The sequence below is a fragment of the Gouania willdenowi genome, chromosome 13, assembly GCF_900634775.1.
Source record: "Gouania willdenowi chromosome 13, fGouWil2.1, whole genome shotgun sequence".
NCBI lineage: Eukaryota > Metazoa > Chordata > Actinopteri > Blenniiformes > Gobiesocidae > Gouania > Gouania willdenowi.
Window position 1 is genome coordinate 4,357,567 of NC_041056.1, and position 22,504 is coordinate 4,380,070.

Below are 22,504 nucleotides of genomic sequence, written 5' to 3' on the forward strand. Positions count from 1 at the left end.
TTTTGTTAAAATGGGTTTTTTAAAAACGTAATTGCACAGGATTGTGTGGAGACAGGATTGATATTACACAAACCAATGTATAGTTTGCTTTAATTAATGTGTATATATTTATATGTGTGTATTTTGTCAACTTCTTAAGTAAACCTTCTTGTTTTATTATGTAACAGTGATCGACAAAGATGGATGACAGAAGATTTATTGCACAGGTTTTACACTGAAAAGGGCGAGTGCACAATATAATCAATAAACTACTGCTACTTTATGGAATAAATGGAATAAACATGTTTCATGTATATATATATATCAAATCACAATCCAAGCATAGGTTAATGTACATTTTAGAATATTTCAATGTCTGTCAAACTTTTTTTATTTTGAATCCTAAAAAGTTTATTTTAGAAATAAAGTCTTTTTAAATTAAAGTGTTAAAATTTGATGACAACTATTTTTTTATGCTGATACAAAATTAAAAATACAGCAAAATGTAGATTTCAGAAAAAGAGAGAAATACTGTTAAGGATACTTTTTTTTTTTTTTTTTTTGGTACTACCATTTATCATAATATTTTAAATGATTAACATCTCTGATATTATAATCTGGTGTCTGAAAGTTTAACTTTTTTATGAAAAATAAAAACTTGCTTCATTTGGTCAATAGTGTATAGGACATGAAAACTATTTACTAGTGTTAGCTAATCAATAACTCCTCTTTGTTTATATTCAAAACCATTTTTGTAGTCAAACCCTTTGGTTTTCCACTGTGGGAAACATGTCATGAAATGTAAATAAATGTTTTTATTGAATTGCAAAATGTAAGTTGTTTTTTTTTAGCTGAAACAATTCACGAAGAAAATGAAATTAAAATATACTTTTATTCCTGGTTCCCAGGAGGATATGTACAGGTTAATGACAATGTTCACAGAATTTTCATTTCCAATTACAAAGTCAATTATCTGAACTCAATTATGATTACAACAGCAACACTTTTTTCCCAATTCCAATTACAGTGGATATAAAAAGTCTACACACCACTGTTCAAATGCCAGGCTTTTGTTATATAAAAAATCACACCAAGATGAATAATTTCACAGGTTTTTCCACCTTTAATGTGACCTATAACCTGTACAATGCAACTGAAAAACAAACTGAAACCTTTCAAACTTGGTTGCATAAACATGCACACTCTTAAACTAATACTTTGTTGCAGCATCTTTGGCTTTTATTACAGCACTTTGGGTCAGAGTTTATCACTGTGGCACATCTTGATGAGGTAATATTTGCCGACTCTTCTTTACAAAACCGCTCCATATCTGACAGATTGTGAGGGCATCTCCTGTGCACAGCCCTCTTCAGATCACCCCACAGATGTTCAATCGATTCAGGTCTAGACTGGCTGGGCCATTCCAAAACCTTGTCTTTAGTTGATGTGGGTGTGCTTAGGGTCATTGTTGTGTTGAAAGATAAAGTTCCTCTTCATCTTCAGCTTTCTAACAGAAGCCTGAAGGTTTTGTGCCAACACTGCCTGGTATTTGGAACCGTTCATAATTCCCTCCATCCTGACTAAGGCCCCAGTTCCAGCTGAAGAAAAACAGCCCCAACGCATGATGCTGCCACCACCATGCTTCACTGTAGGTATGGTGTTCTTTTGGTGATGAGCAGTGTTGTTTTTACGCCAAATATACCTTTTGGAATTATGGCCAAAAAGTTCAAACTTGGTTCCATCGGACCATAACACATTTTCCCACATGCGTTTGGAAGATTTCAAATGTGTTTTTACAAAATGAAGCCGGGCTTGGATGTTTTTCTTCATAAGATAAGGCTTCCGTCTTGCCATTCTACCCCATAGCTCAGACATATGAAGAAGGGAGATTGTTGTCATGTACTACACAGCCAGTACTTGCCAGAACTTCCTGCAGCTCCTTCAACGTTGCTGTCGGCCTCTTGGCAGCCTCCCTGACCAATTTTATTCTTGTCTTGTCTTGTCATCGATTTTGGACGAACGTCCTGTTCTTTTAAAGTCACTGTTGTGCCATATTTTCTCCACTTGATGATGACTGTCTTCACTGTGTTCCATGTTATATTTCACTCCTTGGAAATTCTTTTGTACTCTTCACCTGACTGATATCTTTGAACAATGAGATTCTTCTGATGCTTTAGAAGCTCTCTGAGGACCATGGCTTGTGCTGGAAGATGTGGCTACAAAAGTGTGAGAAAAGGCTACTAGAACATCTGAACTTTATTTAGGGTTAATCAGAGACACTTTAAATGGTGACAGGTGTGTGCTGACTCCAATTTAACATGAGTTTGAATGTGATTGGTTAAATCCGAACACAGCCCCATCCCTAGTTATAGGAGGGTGTGCACATTTTTGCAACCTCATTCTCTCAGTTTTTCATTTTTACTTCACCTCCCTGAAAGGTTTCAGTTTGTTTTTCAGTTGCATTGTACAGGTTATAGGTCACATTAAAGGTGGAAAAGGTTTTTACATCACAAAAACCTGGCATTTGAACAGGGTGTGTAGACTTTTTCTATCCACTGTGTGTCATAATTGTAATTATCAGTTACGTGATTACAACTATAATTGACCCCGACGTAAATTTTCAATGTAAGTAGTAAGTACATTTTATTTATAAAGCGCTTTTCACAGGTAAAAAAAAAAAAGAGTGCTGTACAAACATTTCAGGATCATCCCATTCAAAGAAACATAAAAAGACAATCACATATAACATGGGAGGACAAGAACGGGATAAACTGTGGGTCGCCATGGGAGGTGCCCCGTATTTAGATTATAAATGGGAAACAACAGGAGGAGAAGTGAGGGGAAAAAAGTTTTTAAACTGAATTCCCTATTTGGGAGGACATATAAAACTAGGAAAAAAACCTCCTCGGCGTACGTGCACAAAGCAAAAACAGTCACAAAGAGCTCGAGACCATAGCGCGTGGGCAGGGAGCGTCAAATCTGCACACATTCCCGGTGAAATAGAAAACACAGTCTTGAGCTGGCACGTTGGGGAGGCCAATGGTGATCCAGGCTAGCACAGTTTCAGTAACCTTGAGTCTTTGGTTTCCTGCAGTAAAATCCAATAATGTGGACTCAAACTACAAACCTAGCACTTAGCCTCTCCAAGTTGGTTTCAATTCCGCGTAAACGCTCCAAAGTAGCGTTCGTCACATTAGTCTGAGTGTTGATCGCTCTGCCACACCCTTCAGAAATGACTGACAGCTTTCCTAAAACAGCTGCCAACGTAACAGACTTTGCGATAGATCAGAAAGCTGCCAGCTCCAATCAGCAACATCCCTGCTACCATAAATAGTCAGAATTCCAAAAATAATTTCACATGTGGCCCTAATCCTCTTCTGTAAGATACAGACGTGGACATAATATATAGATTACTTACAACCAAAACTGAAACCTTTAAATTAAACAACTGGCTTCTTATTACATTATTAGCACAGATGTGACAACCTGCAGTTTATTAAATGTTTTAAGTTTAAGTCACCTGCTAAATACTGATTTTTTTTTATAAGTTGTGTATTTTTCCCTGTTTGCTGAGGTTATTTAAACACGATGACCTGCAGAGGGTATTGACTTCAGTGGTAAATGTATTCATGGGTGTGTAAATCAAACACAGATAAGGGTTTGACTTTACATCATCAGGTGATGCCGTTACATAACTAAACAGACCGTATAAACGTCTGAGCTCACAGAGCTTCGTCCTCTATCACATCCACGCAGTGGAAACAACATGCAGCTCTCACCAGAGACCCACTTCTACAGGAGTGGGCTGTACCTGGCCATGAGGAAATACAGCACTGCTGTTAGGGACATGGAGCAGACCGTCCTCCTACCCACCCTACTCAGGGACATCCGCTCTGACCAGGTGTGGAACAGCCAATCAGAAGACATCAGCACTGACCTGTACGACTACTACATGATGCTGAAGGCTTTAAGAAACACGGTCGAGAGCGGATCTATCAACAAGGACGACCTCAAAACCCAAAGTAAGACAACGGAGCTGCTCCTGGACAGCGATCCCCAAGCCCTGCTCCACTTCCACCTGCGAGGACTGTTTTCTGTGATGAGCGACCTCACCGAGAAAACCCAGAGTGTGAAGGACAAATACGTGGAGGTCATCGGTGTTTCCAAAGGAAGAGGAAATCAGGACTTTAAACTGCATGTTTAATCCTGACCTGAATGATTGTGTTTAATCTGTTCATTTCAGAAAGAAGAGTCATGAATTCACGTTAAGATTCTGTTTATTTACATTTCTATATTTCACACAATAAATGACAGTTCTTCATCAAACGGTTTCATTTGACACAAAATGTTCTGACTGTGGCACTTTAGCGCACGGGGATGAAGGGCTCCACGATCTCTGCAAAGGTCTTTTTTTCTGAGGAAAAACACACGAGAAAAATCCTGTAACAAACACGCTTCACTGTGTGTCTGTATTTACTGCTAAACTAAACAAGCACCAAACAAGTGCAGCACAAAGCAGCAAAATAACAGGAATAAGTACTAGGGGTGTGCATCACCATGAATCTGTTGATACAAAACACGATTTCCATGTCACAATACAATATATCGCAATATATCCTAAAGAATACGATTTACAGTAAATCAATAATTACAAATCTCACCTTTACAAGTACAAAATGGTATAAAATACAATTTGTTTCATTTATTTTGAAACGTGCAAGAGCAAGTTAATGATAACTAACTGTAATTCAAGTACAAATATTAAAAACAGGTGGTATGTTTTATCAAAGTGTCAAATTACATTTTTCAAAAAACTTTAACTTTTGTTTCTACAACAGATTCTGATTCTCATTTAATTCATTTTACAAGAAAATTTCTGGGCCTTTTATTATATAATTTTTTTTTTTTTTTTTTTAAAGAAATGTCTTTAAAAGTCATACTTGCTTAGGATTAGAATACTTTGCACAGTTTACACATTTGTTGAGATCTAAAGTTTGTATCTACTGTATATCATGGTTGTTTATTATCTAATAGGTCTGTGCATTGCCATGAATCTGACGATACGATTCACAATTTACATGATACAATACAATACATCCCGATAATAACCACCACGATATCAATAATTACAATTTTCAAATGAATGTTTATGAAATTATCAAATTACATTTTTCAAAGAAGTTAAACTTTTGCTTCTACAACAGATTCTGATTCCTAGTGACCAGGCGTTTACGTGCTATGCATATGATAGCACTATTAATTCTTTGTTTTTTTTTATTCATTAAAAACTTGATTAAATAAATCAATTTGGACATTTTTTTCAGATCAATACAATAATTGCGCTGTGAAATATCTTACACCCTTAACAAGTACGCTTGCCTATGAATATCAAAATAAATCGACATATAAACTAAATAAATGTCAAGCAAAAGGTGCAACAAAAGAAACACTACTACTAATACTACCTGCTTTAAAAAGAAAAACTATACAACTATACAATCACCTATTTTAAAATAAATAAATAAAGACACGCACATACGCAGACATATTTATTTAATAATGCTGTGTTCGTGTTCCAGCATTAAAGACTCACCTTTTGGTGCAAACTCCTCCGGGTGTTGTCGGATGTACTCGTTCATCTCATGATCACGCTTGGCGTAAACGTAGTTTTCATACTTTGTGATGTGATATCCCACAAACCACCCGATTGTCGCGTAGAGGAACTGCCGATGAACACCTAAGCATTAAAAAAAAAGAAAAAACAATAAATACTGTACATTTAGTTGACAGATTCATTAGAAAGCAGAATTTGTGAATTGTGAAGTGCAGTAAGCTGTAATTTATTTATTTTTCTATAAAATATCTGTAATAAATGTAAACCCATTAAATTATTAATACACTCAATGAAATATTTAAGAACAACACATTTATTAATAGTAAAATTTCACTGATTATTTTATGCATTATTCATATAATTTCTAAACAAAATTAATTGTATTAAAATTATCTACTAACACATGAATTATTAACACTTGATTCAAATATTTATACAAAAATGTGATGGATGCTGCGCTGTTTTATTTCACATCTGAAAATGGTTTGCTCTTGTTGATAAGACAGGATATTAGATAGAGGACTGTAGAGATATAATAATAATAATTTAGGCTACTAATATTGTTTATATTTTATTCATTTTTAACCATTCATAAGTGATTTGTTTATTTTTTTTCATTTACTTTTTCCCGTATTCCTCTCATTTGTTATTCTGCAAAAAACGTACCAGTAGTTAAAACAATTTTTAATCTATAACTCGTCTAATTAAATTGTCAAATTTAAACATTAGCATTTAAAACAATTCAAAAGTAGCATTTAGAATTAGAATATGAATTTAAATTCAATTTTTAGTATAAAACTAAAATGTAAACGTCACCTTAAAAAAAAAAAAAAATAATAATAATAATAATATACCTCCACGGCATGTTTATTGTGCTATTGTCTGATTTGGTGTCTTGCTCCGGTGTAAACAGCTAAGCTAACATGCTAACCTGACTTGAGTGGTGGCCTCTGTCTAATGGCGTTATCGAGCATCGCGGTGCACCAGCCGATATTAGCCAACCACACCGAGTTACGGTTCACCACCCCTGGGGGAGGCAGGTCCTTGGCTTTGTCTGGAAGAAGCCCCATAGCCGCAGAAATAAGCTTGAATTCACTCCGTTCCACTGACCTCCAGGTTGCTAACTGCGTTAGCTACGAGCTACGGAAAGGAAGCCAAGGACAAGGTGTGCAACAGCAATAAACGTCCGGGCAAAACAAACGCAAACACGTCTTACACGCTATAATAACAGTATAATAACAGTAATAATGATAATGTTCCTTTTGTTAATGCATTATAATTAAATCAATTAACCATTGCATAAGAATTCTAGGAAAATAGATTATGATAAATAACAACTCATTGAGAAAAGGTGCTTTATTATTATTGTAGAGCAGATGAGCTTTATTTTGTCACATGGGACCACAAAATGTAACTGTCTGATCCTAGTGTCACATTATTATTTATCATTTATGTCAGCATTTAGAATAATGTGCAGAGAATTGATAATTTGATACAGGAAAGAAAGGGTTTTTGACTGTTTTTGGTATATCCATTATTATTATTTTTTGGATACTTTTGTCGTCCTTTTGTGTGTTTTCGTTGTCATTTTGTGTATTTTTGCATTGTTACATTGTGTATCTGGTGTACATTTTGTGCATTTTGGGCGTTTTAAGATTTTTGTGGTCGTATTATGTGATTTTACAGTCTTTATGCATTTCTTGATTTTTCTGTAAAGTGGTGTATGTGAGTTTTAGTCATTTTGCGTATTTTTGTGTATTTTTGCATAGTTGCATAACTTGCATTGTATATCTCCTCATTTTGTGCATTTTTCTATATTGTGTGATTTTAGAGCCATTTTGTATGTTTTTAAGATTCATATTATTTATTTTTCTGTTATTTGGTGTATTTATCTGTCTTTTTTCATGTGTGTTTGTAGTTATTTTGTGTATTTTAGTGTCATTTTGTGTGTTTTTGCATAGTTGCATTGTATATCTGCTGTCATTTTGTGCATTGTTCTATATTGTGTGATTTTAGAGCCATTTTGTATGTTTTTAAGACTCACATTATTTATTTTTCTGTTATTTGGTGTATTTATCTGTCTTTTTTCATGTGTGTTTGCAGTTATTTTGTGTATTTTGGTGTCGTTTTGTGTGTTTTTGTTTGTTTTTGCATAGTTGCGTTGTATATCTGCGTTGTGCATTGTTCTATATTGTGTGATTCTAGAGCCATTTCAATTATTTATCTGTCTTTTGTGTTTGTGTATTTATGTTTTTGTTGTTGTTTTGTATTTTTGAATAGTTTTTTTGTGTATCTATGTTTCCCTTGAATGTTTTTTCATGTTATTGTGTTTGTCTCTGGGGTCATTTTGTGTATTTTTGTTGCCCTTTATGGTTTTTTGGAGTCAATTTGTTGTTTGTTTGTGTAATTTTGTTGTCGTTATGGGTTATTAGAGTCATTTTTGAGTATTTTGTGTGTTTATTAATGTGTGTGTGTATGTGTTTTTTTCTTTTCTTATTTTCTGTCATTTTTATGCTTTTGGAATGATACTTTTTTAGTTATTTGCAGCTATTTCTTAATTATCTCTCACTTCACTATAGCCCAATTCATTCATTTTTATTTTTATTTATAGCTTTTTTGTGCGTTTAATTTTCCTTTAGTTCATGTTATTATTATTATTATTATTATTATTATTATTATTATTATTATTATTATTATTATTATTATTTGTTTTGTTTTATTTTGTTTTGTTTTTTTTAGTTCATGTTATTTTTTTTATTTTCATTTTTTTTAGTTCATGTCATTTTTTTATTTATTTATTTATTTTTATTTTTTTTAGTTCATGTTATTTGCTGGACCTCTTGCTCTGTGAACTGATGACGTCATTGAGGCCTTCCTCCTCCCCCTCCTCTTCATCACTCATCCTGCTGTTGCTGAGGACACAGAGGGAAGTATATACTACACTATGCACACTACAGCATCGGTTATTCCGTCCATCTGAGAGCGCTGTGACCGATGCTTCCCTGCTAGCCTGAGCTCCGGGGATCTCCCGGTGTTTTCGGTGAGTAGAAGCCGTCTCTGAGGGTGTCTCAGTCCGCTTTCTGGTCCGTTCTTTCCCTCCTGCATCTGCAGATGAAGCCAAAATGGCCAAAATCAGACGATGCTAGCTGTTGCTAATGTTGCTAGCTGCGCCTCAAACCCTTCAAAAACTCACAAACTAAACCATAAGCCCATCAATGTGCAACATTAAACACGATAAAATATCTGTGCATGTTGTTCAAACTGTGATTTTAACAGATTCAATCAGACTACACTTACTAATACTAGCAGAAATCTCATGATTTGTGCAGAAATGGGTTTAATTATTGTCCCTAACGTATAAAAACCATCTGTATTAAGCAACAGTTTGTCTTAGATGTTCATCTTTTGACTCATATTATTATTATTACTATTATTATTATTATTATTATTCACATGCACAGACATTATAACAAAACATCCTCAGTTTAAATTCTTTTATCTTTCCATGTCTGTTTTTCCATTTAACGACGCCATCCTTCATTTTGACTTCTTTGCTTTGAGAAATTCAGCTTTTTTTATTTATTTATTTTTTAATCAATAATAAACGTCACTGAAATCCACACACTGGGTTTGAAACTATTGGCAGGCAATACATTGTTTTACAATTAATAATATTATTTTAAAAAGTGGCTTTTTATGAACTTCTAATTTAAATAAAACAATTATTATTTTATTACAATGCAGATAATCACACATTTTAATACCTACATGTAAATAATTTAAAATTAATGTAAGGGTCAATGATTTTTAAGGGTTTTCAGCGCATTATGTTTCATAAAATAGGCATCATCATCATCAGACAGTTTACATTAATATTACAATGGGGGAAAAAGGCACAGAGTCACTTTGACATTTTATACAGGTCTACAAAGCACAATGTGAATTTATCACAAATATGTGTTTTTTTTTTTTTTTTTTTGTAATTCGGTATATTTTGATGTCATTTTGTTTGCTTATGTTTCATGTTTTTTTTCTATTCATAATCATTTTGTATATTTTTCTCGTGATTTTGTGTTTTTATTGTTGTTTTTCTGTTTTTGTTTCACATACTTTTGTTGTCATATTGTATTTTTTACTGTCATTTTATGTTTTTGTTGTTGTAACGTGTGTTTTTTTTTGGGGAAATTCCGGAAAATCTCTGCATTTCTCTTGTCGTTTTGTGTATTTTTCTGGCATTTTGTGTTTGTTTTCGTTTTGTGGATTCTGCGAGTAAATTTGTGCATTTTTGTTTCCATATTGTGGTTTTTGGAGTCATTTTAGTAGGGGTGTCCTGATCTGATATCGATATTGGCTATCGGGCCGATACCAGCCTGAAAACGGGTATCGGATTAAAAGTTCTGATTTTTTTTGCAATTCATTTTTAATTTTTTTCATTCAATTGTAGAATACTGCAGATATTATGTTGAAGGTTAAAATGTATGTAAGCAATTGGTTAATAATACATGGGTCAGTTTTTCTCATCTCTACTGTTGCTGACTATTGTTCTCTGTTTGAGTGACATCACTTGATCAAGCCTTTTCTAACATTACACACTATAAAATAAGTAATTATTATTTTTTTATAAAAAGAAAAAGAAAGGTAATAAAAGTATGTATGATTCATGCTGATATCGCATTGGATCAATATCGGTATCGGCCGATACGTAAGGCTACCATATCGGAAATGAAAATGTTGTATCTGGACATCCCTAACCTAAATTATTGAGACCTTGTCCTTCTCTCAGCACATATTGTAAGACGGGGTGTGTTAACACAAAAAGAAAAACATTAACTCATGGACACTTTAACCAAACATGACCAGCAGGACGAACAAAAGTAAATGAAAAACTGAAAACATCCCCACCCTGACCTTGGATCTCACAACCTTTGATTTACAAGCTAGAAACCAAACCAATTGAATCCGATTTGCCAAAGTACGTGACCCGGAAGTGAAGCGTTACACATATATATATATATATATATATATATATATATATATATATATATATATATAGATATCTTTAGCTCTGCAACACTTATGAGTCTCTCAATCCTCCGAAATGTCCGTGAGGAGGTTCTGTGCCCAACACCAACTAAAGCGAAAAGGACACGTTTCGGATGCACAGTTGGAAGCAGCGATCTTATAATGCCGAACTGCCGTTAGCATAGCCATTAGCGTCGCATGAGAGTACACTTCCGGGTCACGTACTTTGGCCACTTGTTAATGGAGAAAACAAACAAAGATGTTTGTTTTTCGTTTTTCGTTTTCTAAACCGAAGCAAAAGAGCTTGAATTTGAAAAACAAGGCGTTTTCCGTTTTTTCATTTTGGTTTTGGAAACAAATATCAAACAATGAGTGTTTTTTGCATTTTTCACGTTTTTTTACATAATGAAAAACGAATGATACACGGATTCAGTTGTACGACATAATCAACATAAACATTAAAGAAACAGACACACAAACAAACACACCCACGGGCCACAGATTGTGAGGTAGTATGGTACACCCTGAACCAGACATAGTGAACACACAAAATGACTCCAAAATGCACACAAAATAAAATAAAAATTCATAGAACAATGACAAAAACACACAAAAATAACTTCAAAAACCTCGGAGAACAACTTAAATACACAAAATGTCAACAAAAATACACAAAAGAGTCTCCAAAAACCCATAATGACGTTAAGCACTCAAGGAAATATTATATAACACAAGTATAAATAACTAGAAATATGTGTGACATTTTGTTAAATGTAAATGTAATTTTTTCTTCTTTTTTTAATATTGCCTGACTGTTACTGTATGTTTGCTTTCTCTATTTTACAGTTGACTATGAGCATGGAAGATTATGACTACCTGTTCAAAATCGTTCTGATAGGAAATGCTGGAGTTGGGAAGACATGCCTGGTTCGGCGATTCACTCAGGTTTGGTTCCCAAACAGTCCTGTACCCCCTTTTAACCTGAAGCCATGTACCCCCTACTTCTGCACATTTAAAAAACATAATAATGTAATGTTTTATACAATGTCGCCCTTTTACCTTTCATGTAGAGAAATAATATACTACTACTAATAATCATAATAATAACTACAATATTTGCATTTCCTGAAGAAAATACAAGTGAGTATACAGATGCTGGCCCATGTCACACTGCATTAGCTTATCATTGGCATTAACTTAGCATTAGCATTAACCTAGCATTAACATAAACCTAGCATTAGCAGTAACCTAGCATTAACATAAACCTAGCATTGGCTTAACAATATCAATAACTTAGCATTAGCTTAGCATTAGCATTCACCTAACATTCGCTTTAACCCAGCATTAGCCTAAAAATAGCATTAGCATAGCATTAACATTCACCTGAAAATAGCTTTAACCCAGCATTAGCATTAGCCTAAAAATAGCGTTAGCCTAGCATTATCATTAACCTAGCATTAACTTGGCAATAGCAATAATCTAGCATTGGCCGAGCATTAGCATTCACCTAAAATTAGCTTTAACCCAGCATTAGCTTAGCAATAGCATAAGCTTAGCAATAGCATTAGCTTAGCAATAGTATTAGCTTAGCAATAGCATTAGCTTAGCAATAGCTGAGTAATAGCATTAGCTTAGCATTAACCTAGCGTTAGCATTCACCAAACAGGTTTAACCCAGCATTAGCCTAACATTAGCATTAGCTTAGCAATAGCATTAGCTTAGCAATAGCATTAACTTAGCAATAGCATTAGCTTAGCAATAGCATTAGCTTAGCAATAGCATTGGCTTAGCAATAGCATTAGCTTTGCAATAGCATTAATTTAGTAATAGCATTAGTTTAGGATAAACCTAGCGTTAGCATTCAACTAACATTAGCTTAAACCCAGCATTAGCATGAGCCTAACAATAGCATTAGCCTAACATTAGCATTAACCGAGCATTAGTTTAGCAATAACCTAGTATTAGCCTAGCATTAGCATTCATCTAACATTAGCTTCAACCCAGCATTAGCATTAGTTTAACAATAGCATTAGCCTAGTATTAGCCTAGCATTAGCATTCATCTAATCTTTAATCTTTAATTTAATCTTCAACCCAGCATTAGCATTAGTCTAACATTAGCATAGCCTAGCATTAGTATAAACATTAACTGCTCTATTTATATTCTAGTTTATGTTGTTTTAATTTTTTTATTATTTATTCACGTACCCCCTATGACAAGTTGCGTACCCCACTTTGGGAACCTATGTTCTAGTGTTAAAATATAGAACATGTAAGTGCAGTGGATTGCTAACTTTTGGGTGTGATTACAGGGCCTTTTCCCACCTGGACAGGGGGCCACCATTGGAGTAGATTTTATGATTAAAACTGTTGAAATCAAAGGAGAAAAGGTCAAGGTGAGGAGGATTTTCTAAAAGTATCAAATGTATGGAACACTGGATCTTTACTGCTGTGTTTCTTCTTTTTTAGCTGCAGATATGGGACACAGCAGGACAGGAGAGATTTCGCTCCATTACTCAGAGTTATTACCGCAGTGCCAACGCCCTCATTCTCACCTATGACATCACCTGTGAGGACTCCTTCCGGTGCCTTCCAGAATGGCTGAGGGAGATTGAGCAATACGCCAACAACCAAGTGGTGACTATATTAGTCGGTAAGAAGGATTGACTTCAACGTTTTTCACAAAAACGTGATCCAAGGGCCACATTATCAATATTCATGTCAGTATTAAAGATAACGACCTATCAGAGCATTGATACAGGAAAGAACATTCTGTGTTATTGGAATCATTTTGTGCATTTTTATTGTCATTTTTGTGTATCAATGTGATAGCTTTTTGTTTCTGGAGTCATTTTTGTACTTTTATTGTAGATTTTGGAGTTATTTTAGGGTAGTTTCTATTGTCATTTTGTGTGTTTTTTGAGTAATTTTGTGTATTTTTTGTCTTTTTTTTTTTTTTTTGTCATTTTGTGTATATATATCTTTATTTTATGATTTTTGTGGTCATTTTGTACATCTTTATTGTAGTTTTGGTTGTTTTTGGAGTAATTTTGTGTGTGTTTGAAATAATTTTACTGTTTATTCGGTCATTTTGTACATCTTTATTGTAGTTTCAGGTGTTTTTTGGCCATTTTGTGTTGAAAATAAAAATAATTTTACTGTCAATTTGTACAATATTGTTGTCATTTTTGTGCATTTTGTTTCATCATTTTGTGTTTTTTGTGTATTTATCTGTAAGGTATGTTTTGTGTAATCAATTTGTGTATTTTTATTTTAGTTTTGGGTCATTTTAGTGTTTTTGAGGGATTTGTTTTTTGAACAATTTTACTGTTGTTTTTTTTATCATTTGGTGTATTGTGTTATTTTGTGTATTCAGGATCACACCACAAAATTATCATTATTTTGAAAGAATAAATCAAACTTATTTATTCAATCATAAAATTGAAATGTTTGGTGAAAAGCACCCACTCATTTTTATTTTTTATTTTGAAAATAAATCCAGTCTCATTTCTTTGCTAAAGTGCGTCCATGTGATTGGTCGGTATCGCTTGTAATATTTAGGAGGTCTTATAATCTAAGGGCACAGACCAAGTGTGGGAGCGGCCCATGGCTGCGGATAGGAGAGAGTGGAAAACAGTTATGGGACGCAAGCTCGGGAGTGATCACCCTGTAGCTGGCCACTTTTGATGAGGGCCATCTCGTCCTTTGTGCCATCTTTTGGCACAAAGGACGATTTACCATCACATCCCATGTTGAATGATTCTGTTTTGCGGTTCCCAGGTAATAAGATCGATCTGGCAGAGAAGCGGGAGGTTCTGAGGCAAAGGGCCGAGGACTTTGCGGACTCTCAGAGCATGCTGTATCTGGAGACGTCAGCGAAGGAATCGGACAACGTGGAGAAACTCTTCCTGGACTTGGCCTGCGAACTGATCCGAGAGGCCAAGCAGAACAAGCTGGATAACAATGACACTGCCCCTATGCCTGGAGAGGGTAAAACCATCAGTTATTTGACCTGCTGCAGCGTCAACTAGAGAGAGAGAGAGAGAGAGGGGGTTTAGCTTAGCTTTGACTGAGCCTCCATGCCTCTGTAACACTAATAAATGGCAGTGATGCCACTTCTTAGTCTGCTCATGTCTAGTCCCAGGCCTTGACCATAGTTTGGCCTTCCAGGAGGAAAGATTTAAAGATGATGCTTTAATGGAAAACATTACCAACTCAGTGCTGTTTGCCTGATGCATCCCAAAAAATCAGAGCAGGGCTCTGTTTCTATCTGCCGTGTATAGAAGAGGAGTAGGGCCACTGGTTAAAAATAAAAACAGATTCAGTAGTGGAAGGAAAAAAAATCACAATTGTAGGATTTTTTTTTAGTCTTAAAGGTAGGGTAGGTAATTTTCTCCAGATACACTTTTTAAGTTTTTGGTTGAAATTTTCTTTATGTCGTGACAGAAATTAAGATCTTAAAAAGGAACAAATAAAATCTGTAAAAACTTTGACCAATGAAAAAAGACGACTTTTTTTTTATTAATCTTCCTGTCTCCCTGCTCGTTCTTGACCCCTCGCGTGCACGAGCCCACACTCAAAGCGTGTCACGTCATGTATTTCATTTTGTTTCTCTTTTCTTTTCCATCTGTTAAAGAAACTACTAGTGAATATTCATCAAGAAAAAAAAAAATCAAGGGTAAAAAAAGGTAGACTGAAAAAATTAAAAAATCAAGACCAAAAAGACAATTTTTTTTTAAATTTTTATTTTTAAAGTTTTCTACAATTGTGATTTTATTTTTTTCTTCCACTACTGGCTGTTTGTTTGTTTTTTGTTTTTTTCTGTGGCCCTAATCCTCTTCCGTAGCCGTGCTTTCTTTTTTTTGGTTTAAAATTCCACTTTCATCAAATGTCAGTATTCAACCAGCAGTGTTTTTTTTTTTTTGTTTTTTTAACCAGATTTTCTGTTACAGCCTCTACAATTGAGAAGAATTTTTTTTCATATTTTGTTAAAAATAGCTGCATAATGATGAAAACAAAACCTGTTTACAACATACAGTTTGTTTGTGAAATTACAGATCATTCCTTCTGCAAAAAAAAGCTCCTTTTTATTGTGCTCTGATTACTTCTTCATATGATGGTATTAACGTTCATTATTTCTTTCTAAACTCGTAGTTTGCACCTGACATTTTGTACTGTGAAATATTTGTTTTCATTAGAATGTTTTACTTGCTGCTAAAATGATTATTATTATTTTTTTTTTATAAACGGAAGTGAAGCGTATGATTAATATAGTATTCTGTGATGCTTTTATTTTTGTAAGTAAACTTGCAGTGCTTGTGATTAGTCATTAATTAATTTAGCTCTAGAAACTGCCATCACAGATTATTAATCACCTTTTTTTTTAATGATTATTATTCGTAGACATATAAGTTTTCTGCGTAGTCATTGAATTGTTTAAATGATAACAGTCATGTAAGTTTGTATGACCTGTAGTATTTCAAATACTTTTATTGTGAAAATGATTCTGAATCGATCAGCATGTAGAGCCTTCATATGTAGTGTCTGACCTAATCTTGCCTATATTTGCCATAACTGTAATGTACTGTATTGCACAATGCCGTTAATTGCACCCTTACTTTTTATAGTAACATTTTTGTTGTCTTTAGTTCTACAGACTCCGTACTTTAGTACATTCTCTGCACTTTTGTGTTTGTTTTACCAGAAGTCTTTGGTTTTAATGCTGAGTCATTGCTATTCCCTTTGGTTTTTCCATGTGTCACAGTATGGCAAATACAGAGTGAAAAAAAATAAAAAAAATGTTGGGATGTTCCATTTTATGTACAACGTTTGCCCTTCGTAATCTGCGTATCATTAAATGAATACTCTAACGTCTTCTGCACCTGTGTTGTTCTTTTTTTAATTTATTAAATTTGTTAAAAACATTTTTTTTTTTTACAATTAATTTAAATGAATGATAGGAAAATTAAATCTCTGCCATGATTTTTCGAGGTTTTTTTTTATTTTTACGTTAACATTTCTGGGCCTTTTGTCGTTGTTATTTTTAAGAAATGCTTTTAAAATTCATACTTACACAGGATACAGTATGTGTCTATACCATGGTTATAATTGATTTAATATTTAGTTTTTTTTAGTTATTTGTGTATTTTTATTTAAATGTAAAAAAACAAATTACTACTCATTATTTAATAGTTTTAATTTTTTTATTCTTTTATATATATATATATATATATATATATATATATATATATATATATATATAATTCATTATTTAATAGTCTTAAAAAGACTGACCTGCCCATAAAGTTTAAGATAATGAATGTTACGAGCTTCCATCTGCGACAGCCAAAAACAACCAAAGCCGAATTATTATTAAATAGTAACTTTTGTGAAAATAGCCAAATTTTTGCACTCTCAAAATCAGGGTAGCTAAAATAGCTATTTTTTTAAAATAAAAAAAATATTATTATTATTATTTTTTTTAGATTAAAAATAGACCTTTTTGTTTCATCTAAAATTATGTCTTTTGTTTTTTTGTTTGTCATTTTTGTATATATTTGTAGTCACCATGTGTGTTTTTGTAGTTTTGTGTATTTCTGTTGTCTTTTTGTGAAACCACTTTCTTTTTCTGTAATAATTGATTTTGCAGTCATTTTGTGTGTCACACAAATACAGTATAGACTGTAAATTAGTCCAAAAAATAAATAAATAAATAACTAAATACAATTTGCAGCTTATATTAACAATATACAGTCATTCTTATCAAAGTGCCTTGAATAGGAATCAAATAAACACAAAGTTTTTTTGATCTTTCAAATTCCTTCTTTTTAATTAAAAGTACAATTACCAATCTGTATCTGTTTTTAATAGAAATCAAATGAACAACAACAAAAATGTAAAATGATTTATTAATATTTTTCCCAAATAAAAAGTGTAATCAACAATATGCAGTCATTCTTGTCAAAGTGTCTCGAAAACAAATAAACAAAACAAAACATTAAATGTGATTAGAACAACAATTTAGTAATTTAGTGAATACATTTATAATAAATATTAAAAATACAATTTTGTTCTGTCTTGTCAAATGCGATAATTTTCAACGGCACACTTTTCCTTTAAAGAACTCTAACTCCCATCAGCCATTGCGAACTCACTACCGTCAAGTCGTCCACTGTGCAGATTTACGACACTAAGCTAGCTGACAGATGTAATTTAAAGTTTTAAGTTTATTAACAGTATAAAAAAAAATAGTATTTAAAACTCGGTGCTTCAGTTGACCGCTTCGGTTCAGGTAATTATTATTATTTTTAGTCCTTCCGGTAACAACAATAAGAGCTTCGTGAATCTGCTGACATCAGCTGTCTGACTTCCTCCTGTTCACGCGACCTGCTGTGTGTGTGTGTGTGTGTGTGTGTGTGTGTGTGTGTGTGTGTGTGTGTGTGTGTGTGTGTGTGTGTGTGTGTGTGTGTGTGTGTGTGTGTGGGGGGGTGAACCACACACACACACACACACACTGACTGCAGGCATGGCGGGAGGACGGAGGCTCGTGCTCTCCGGTGTCACCTTCGTCCTATTATCTCTGTGTTGGGGGTCCCAACACGTGACTGCACTCAAAGCTCAACTTTTCACCAGACTGGGGGGGCTCCCCACCAACACTGAGCCCCCCATCAGCTATAAAACACTTTACTTTGACCAGCAGGTGAGTTTCAATTTCACTTTTCATCTTTGTTTGTCCAAGAATGATGAAATATTGGAGTGTTTATTTATTCTTCAAATCAGCAAAATGATGGTCCATTGTTCTATGAATCTGTGATAACCACATTTATTTAATGTATTTGTCTGAATAATATCCACTGTTATCCAGAAAATTTAGTATTATATAGTATATAGATCTTAAAGATGTTAAATCCTTGTTTTTATCAGAAATAAAATGGATTATAAGTGACAATAAATGGTGGAAAAGTTGATAAAAACCACAGAAATTGGTTAAAAGTTGCAAATAAGAGTGGTAAAAAAGTTCTCAACGTGTAAATATTGAAACAATGAGTTTAAAGTTTTAAACCGGCAAATAATGGGCATGACAAATTGTGAATGTGGTTAAATTGGCCAAAATAAGCATGAAATATGGTGAAAACAGACAATAATGGGTCAATATATGTGACAATAGGTAGAAAGGGTTCATTAGTGCAGAAAATGTCTTGAAAGTGGAAAAAATATGTAGAAAAGGCATTGAAATTTGATGAAGTGTCAGAAATGGGAGGAATGGAGCCAAAATGTATTAAAAGGGGCAAAAATATGGCAAGAAAAAGTGATGAAAATAGGATAAAATATGGCAAGTTTGGTGTAGTTGCAGAAAAAGGGTAAAAAATAAATTACTTTATTAACCCCTCAAGGGGATTAATTCCCAACATTTTTCACAATGAAGGGAGCGCACCCAGAGCAATGTTGGTGTTCATTACCTTGCTCAAGGGCACCTCTGCAGTGCTCGGGAAGTGCTCCTTCCAGCTACCAGTACAACTTCTGTATTTTGTCCGCACCAGGACTTGACCCAACGACCTTCCAGTTCCCAACCCGCGTCCCGACGGACTGAGCTACTGCCGCCCAGATTTGGGGTCCTTACCCCAAATTTGAGAACCTCCTGATCTATTAAATGGATTGCCTTGGTTATATGAAGCGACTAAGTTAAAAAACAAAACAAATCGTTGCTTTCCTTTAAATAAGATCGAGGTGGTTACACGATAAATGTCATCAGTTTGGTGTTTAATTGGAATAATTGCCCTCCAGGTAACGGCAAGTAATGGTTTCATTTTTTCTGTAGTTTGTGTATTTCTATTTGTCTTTTTGTATATTTTTATGTCATTGTGTCTATTTGGAGTAATTTTTTTTCTTAATTTTTTTGCTTGTTTTTGTTCACCTTTTGTGTATTATTGATGTAATTTTGTATAATTTTCTCTCATTGTGTGTATTTTTTTTAAATTCATTTCAATATTTTTTTAAGTTGCACTTTGTATGTTTTTCTGTTGTTTTGTGTATTTTTTCTGCTGTTACGTGTGTTTTTTTGTTGTTGCATTGTGTATTTTTCTGCTACTATGTGCGTTTACTTTGCGGGCCACATGTGACTGCCTGTTGGCCATGTCGGCTATAGACTTTAATTTGTTATGTCTGTTGAGGGAAAACATCATCAGTGTTTCCACTGGGCTTCCTGTCATAAAGAGAAAGCCTTTAGAACCTCTTTTGTTGGTACCAGCACATCCAGGTTTGGCTCCCAGCCTGGAACAGGGTCTCCAGGGCCCAGTGGGTGTGAAACACCACCTCAGGGTGGTTTGAGAGCTCTAACATCAGCACATTTATTTTTACGTGAGGAAGACTCACTTTACTGAAAGGAAGCGCTTATGCTCATCTCATCGTGACTTTAAAAAAAGACGTGAGTTTGACTCACGGAGTCACAAGACGTCGGTCACATTAGTGCAGTCACGGTGACGATGATGATGATGATGATGAAATACATTTATTCACACATGGTCAAATAATTCATGCTAACAATTTGATGCAAACTGCGATCCGTCCCAACCATTATGCACATTTTCCTTTTGTTGTGGGTTTCAAAAGTGTAACAAAGAGGTAAAACATAAATAACTAGATTTTTTTTTTTGTTGAGGTAGAAAATAAAACTGGTAATCATTGTGCGTAGGGATGCAACGATTAATCGTAAGGCAGTAAAAAATTGATTCATAAGTATCACGGTTCATATCGATACTCTGAAAATTGAATCGCAGTACTTTTTTTAAACAGCAAAGGGCGCTATCTATATTTATCCTTCTCTTGTCCAGAAGCGGAGGCGGCGGGCGGAATCTCCTACTACTCTCTTTCTGGCCGCCTTCTACTCTTAAACATGTTCATAAATGATTCCTTACCCCTTTAGCACCGAAAGAATATCTGTAATGTTACGTGAATATCTGTAAAAGTCACATTTTTCTATTAGCTCTGTCTGCTAGCGCATAGCATCTCTTCTTCACTGCATGAATATATGCATGCCAATTGACCATTGGGTTACCAGCGCCCTCTGCTGGTCCAAATATCTGACGTAAATACAGTGAATTTTTTAAGGCACAAAATACATTTTCAGTTGCACTTTTAAAAATAAAAAGAACTATTATGCAGTTTTGCATTGTTTACTATAGAACCAGAATTTAAATGAATAGGCTTCTTCTTCATTTGTATTTTTCCTTTATTTATTTCATTCAAGATTTATTTTTAGTTAAATTGCATTGTTTTGAATAGTTTATCAAGGGATTGTTTTGACAATGAAAAATAAAAGGAAAATAGTTCAGTATTTTCTAGTTTTTCAGCCATCATTTCTCTACAGTCCCATTTTGTAAAATAAATCGTGAGCGAATCGTATCGTGAATCGAATCGTATCGGGAGTTGAGTGAATTGTTACATCCCTAATTTTTTAACAACTTTCAATCTGTGTAAACTGCAGAAATGTTACTTTGGGGGTACACTGGCATCAGTAGTGGATAAGAACAACTTTTGGATGAGATCGTTTTTATTTTTTAGAAATTAATATTTAAAATTATGATATAACATTTTATCGTCATTTTTCTTTTATTAAAGTAGTTTATCATAGGAATTATTTTGTGTAACATGTGTGTCTTGACCCCCCCCGAACCCCTGGGGTTCAATTGAACCCAGGTTAAGAACCACTGGTTTAAGAGATGTCATATATTGTGCGGCTTTAAGGATCATGAAGGTTTCATCTTGGTCTTGATGCGATCTCAGTTTGTCTCGGTCTTCATTTGGTCTCAGTTTGTCTTGGTCTTCATTTGGTCTCAGTTTGTCTTGGTTTTGGTCTTCATTCGGTCTCGACTCTCAAAAAGACCAAGACAAGACCTGGTTTCAATGCATTCTGGTCTTGGTCTCAGATACTGTGTGTTCTTGAGTACAAACACTCCACATATAAGCAGAGCATTGCTTAGATTTTTCACGCATCATTACAGTCCTTAATATAGCAGGACATTAGGATTTCATTCACTGTTTTCTAATTTCTTCAGAAGTGAACATTGTATTGAATATTTAAGAGGTACGGTGTATATATATCTATATGTATGTTATATTTTAATGAAATCAGATTTGAATCCAAGGCGTAAGTGTTTGTGTGAACTGTTGAGTGGTTTGTGTTATGGAGACAATAGTCCACACCTGGTCCACCCACAGCATCCTGTGTAATCAGCCTCCTTGACAAGAAGATAAAAACCATTTCCTGCTCCTTCCCGTCCGCTGTCCTCTTAGATGTTGTCTTTGTTTGCTGATGAGCAAGTTACACCTTCCTGATGAATCTAATATATTTAAAGCAAATCAGTTTTAAAGCATTTTCTTATTTAACCATTGGGGCAAATGTCCAATTACCACACAACAATTATACAAACCAAATCAGTCTGTTTTCCAGTTGATTGGATGAGCTGCTGTGAGGAAAAGTAATCCCGCAGTTGCCCTCAGGAAATCCTCTGGACTGAACTCTGGTTCCAGACAATGAATGGAAGTGTCCTCTTTAGCTCCGACTCACATTAGCAGCTTTATGGAACGCCATCCTTGCTTTGCTCGTTTCCCTTCATTCTTCCTTGATCAGTTCTCATCACCCACCCCAGAGATGTGTTTCATCCTCTGACCACATGGGGGCACTACTCATTAGGAAGTGGATGTGTTATGAAACTGGGATTTTGTGATATGAATACTGAGAGGTAGTATATCAAGTTTGATCCAGGGGTGGACTGGGATAAAAAAGCAGCCTTGGCATTTTCTGTCTAGACATTATCACAAGTCAGTGATGCTTAACATGTGGTTCTGTCACCATTTTAATTATTATTCCCCCAGTAAACCTTAAAAGGGG

General features: G+C 34.3%; 4 protein-coding genes across 4 annotated transcripts in view; 3 read left to right on the forward strand and 1 right to left on the reverse strand.

Moving 5' to 3' along the window:
* Positions 1-3,734: 3,734 nt before the first annotated feature.
* On the forward strand, positions 3,735-4,262 carry thrsp (thyroid hormone responsive). Its single transcript, XM_028465601.1, has one exon. It carries the CDS (start codon positions 3,746-3,748, stop codon positions 4,181-4,183), a length of 438 nt encoding a protein of 145 aa, XP_028321402.1. The 5' UTR covers positions 3,735-3,745; the 3' UTR covers positions 4,184-4,262.
* Positions 4,239-6,767, reverse strand: ndufc2 (NADH:ubiquinone oxidoreductase subunit C2). The gene is made up of 3 exons (XM_028465602.1): positions 6,525-6,767; positions 5,573-5,716; positions 4,239-4,393 (listed from the first exon to the last, which is right to left on the reverse strand). Exons 1-3 carry the CDS (start codon positions 6,661-6,663, stop codon positions 4,344-4,346), a joined length of 333 nt encoding a protein of 110 aa, XP_028321403.1. The 5' UTR covers positions 6,664-6,767; the 3' UTR covers positions 4,239-4,343.
* A 1,823-nt stretch (positions 6,768-8,590) lies between these two features.
* Positions 8,591-15,034, forward strand: rab30 (RAB30, member RAS oncogene family). The gene is made up of 5 exons (XM_028465603.1): positions 8,591-8,633; positions 11,462-11,560; positions 12,927-13,010; positions 13,084-13,267; positions 14,395-15,034. The coding sequence occupies exons 2-5, from the start codon at positions 11,468-11,470 to the stop codon at positions 14,643-14,645; spliced, it is 612 nt and encodes a 203-aa protein (XP_028321404.1). The 5' UTR covers positions 8,591-8,633; positions 11,462-11,467; the 3' UTR covers positions 14,646-15,034.
* A 3,019-nt stretch (positions 15,035-18,053) lies between these two features.
* prcp (prolylcarboxypeptidase (angiotensinase C)) overlaps positions 18,054-22,504 on the forward strand; it is a 28,931-nt gene continuing 24,480 nt past the window's right edge. The window contains exon 1 of the mRNA XM_028465596.1: positions 18,054-18,313. Coding sequence (XP_028321397.1) covers positions 18,140-18,313 — 174 coding nt within the window. The 5' untranslated portion in view covers positions 18,054-18,139. The remainder of the gene's footprint in view (positions 18,314-22,504) is intronic.

Bases quoted from the DNA above. Each gene is read 5' to 3' on its own strand.
- ndufc2 (XM_028465602.1), bottom strand. From the start codon at position 6,663: ATGGGGCTTCTTCCAGACAAAGCCAAGGACCTGCCTCCCCCAGGGGTG. The intron at 5,717-6,524 runs GTTAGCATGTTA...TTTAATGCTTAG, and splicing joins GAGGCCACCACTCAAGTCAG to GTGTTCATCGGCAGTTCCTC. The intron at 4,394-5,572 runs GTGAGTCTTTAA...GTTTTTCCTCAG, and splicing joins GGAGGAGTTTGCACCAAAAG to AAAAAAAGACCTTTGCAGAG.
- rab30 (XM_028465603.1), top strand. From the start codon at position 11,468: ATGAGCATGGAAGATTATGACTACCTGTTCAAAATCGTTCTGATAGGA. The intron at 11,561-12,926 runs GTTTGGTTCCCA...GTGTGATTACAG, and splicing joins TGGTTCGGCGATTCACTCAG to GGCCTTTTCCCACCTGGACA. The intron at 13,268-14,394 runs GTAAGAAGGATT...TGCGGTTCCCAG, and splicing joins AGTGGTGACTATATTAGTCG to GTAATAAGATCGATCTGGCA.
- thrsp (XM_028465601.1), top strand. From the start codon at position 3,746: ATGCAGCTCTCACCAGAGACCCACTTCTACAGGAGTGGGCTGTACCTG.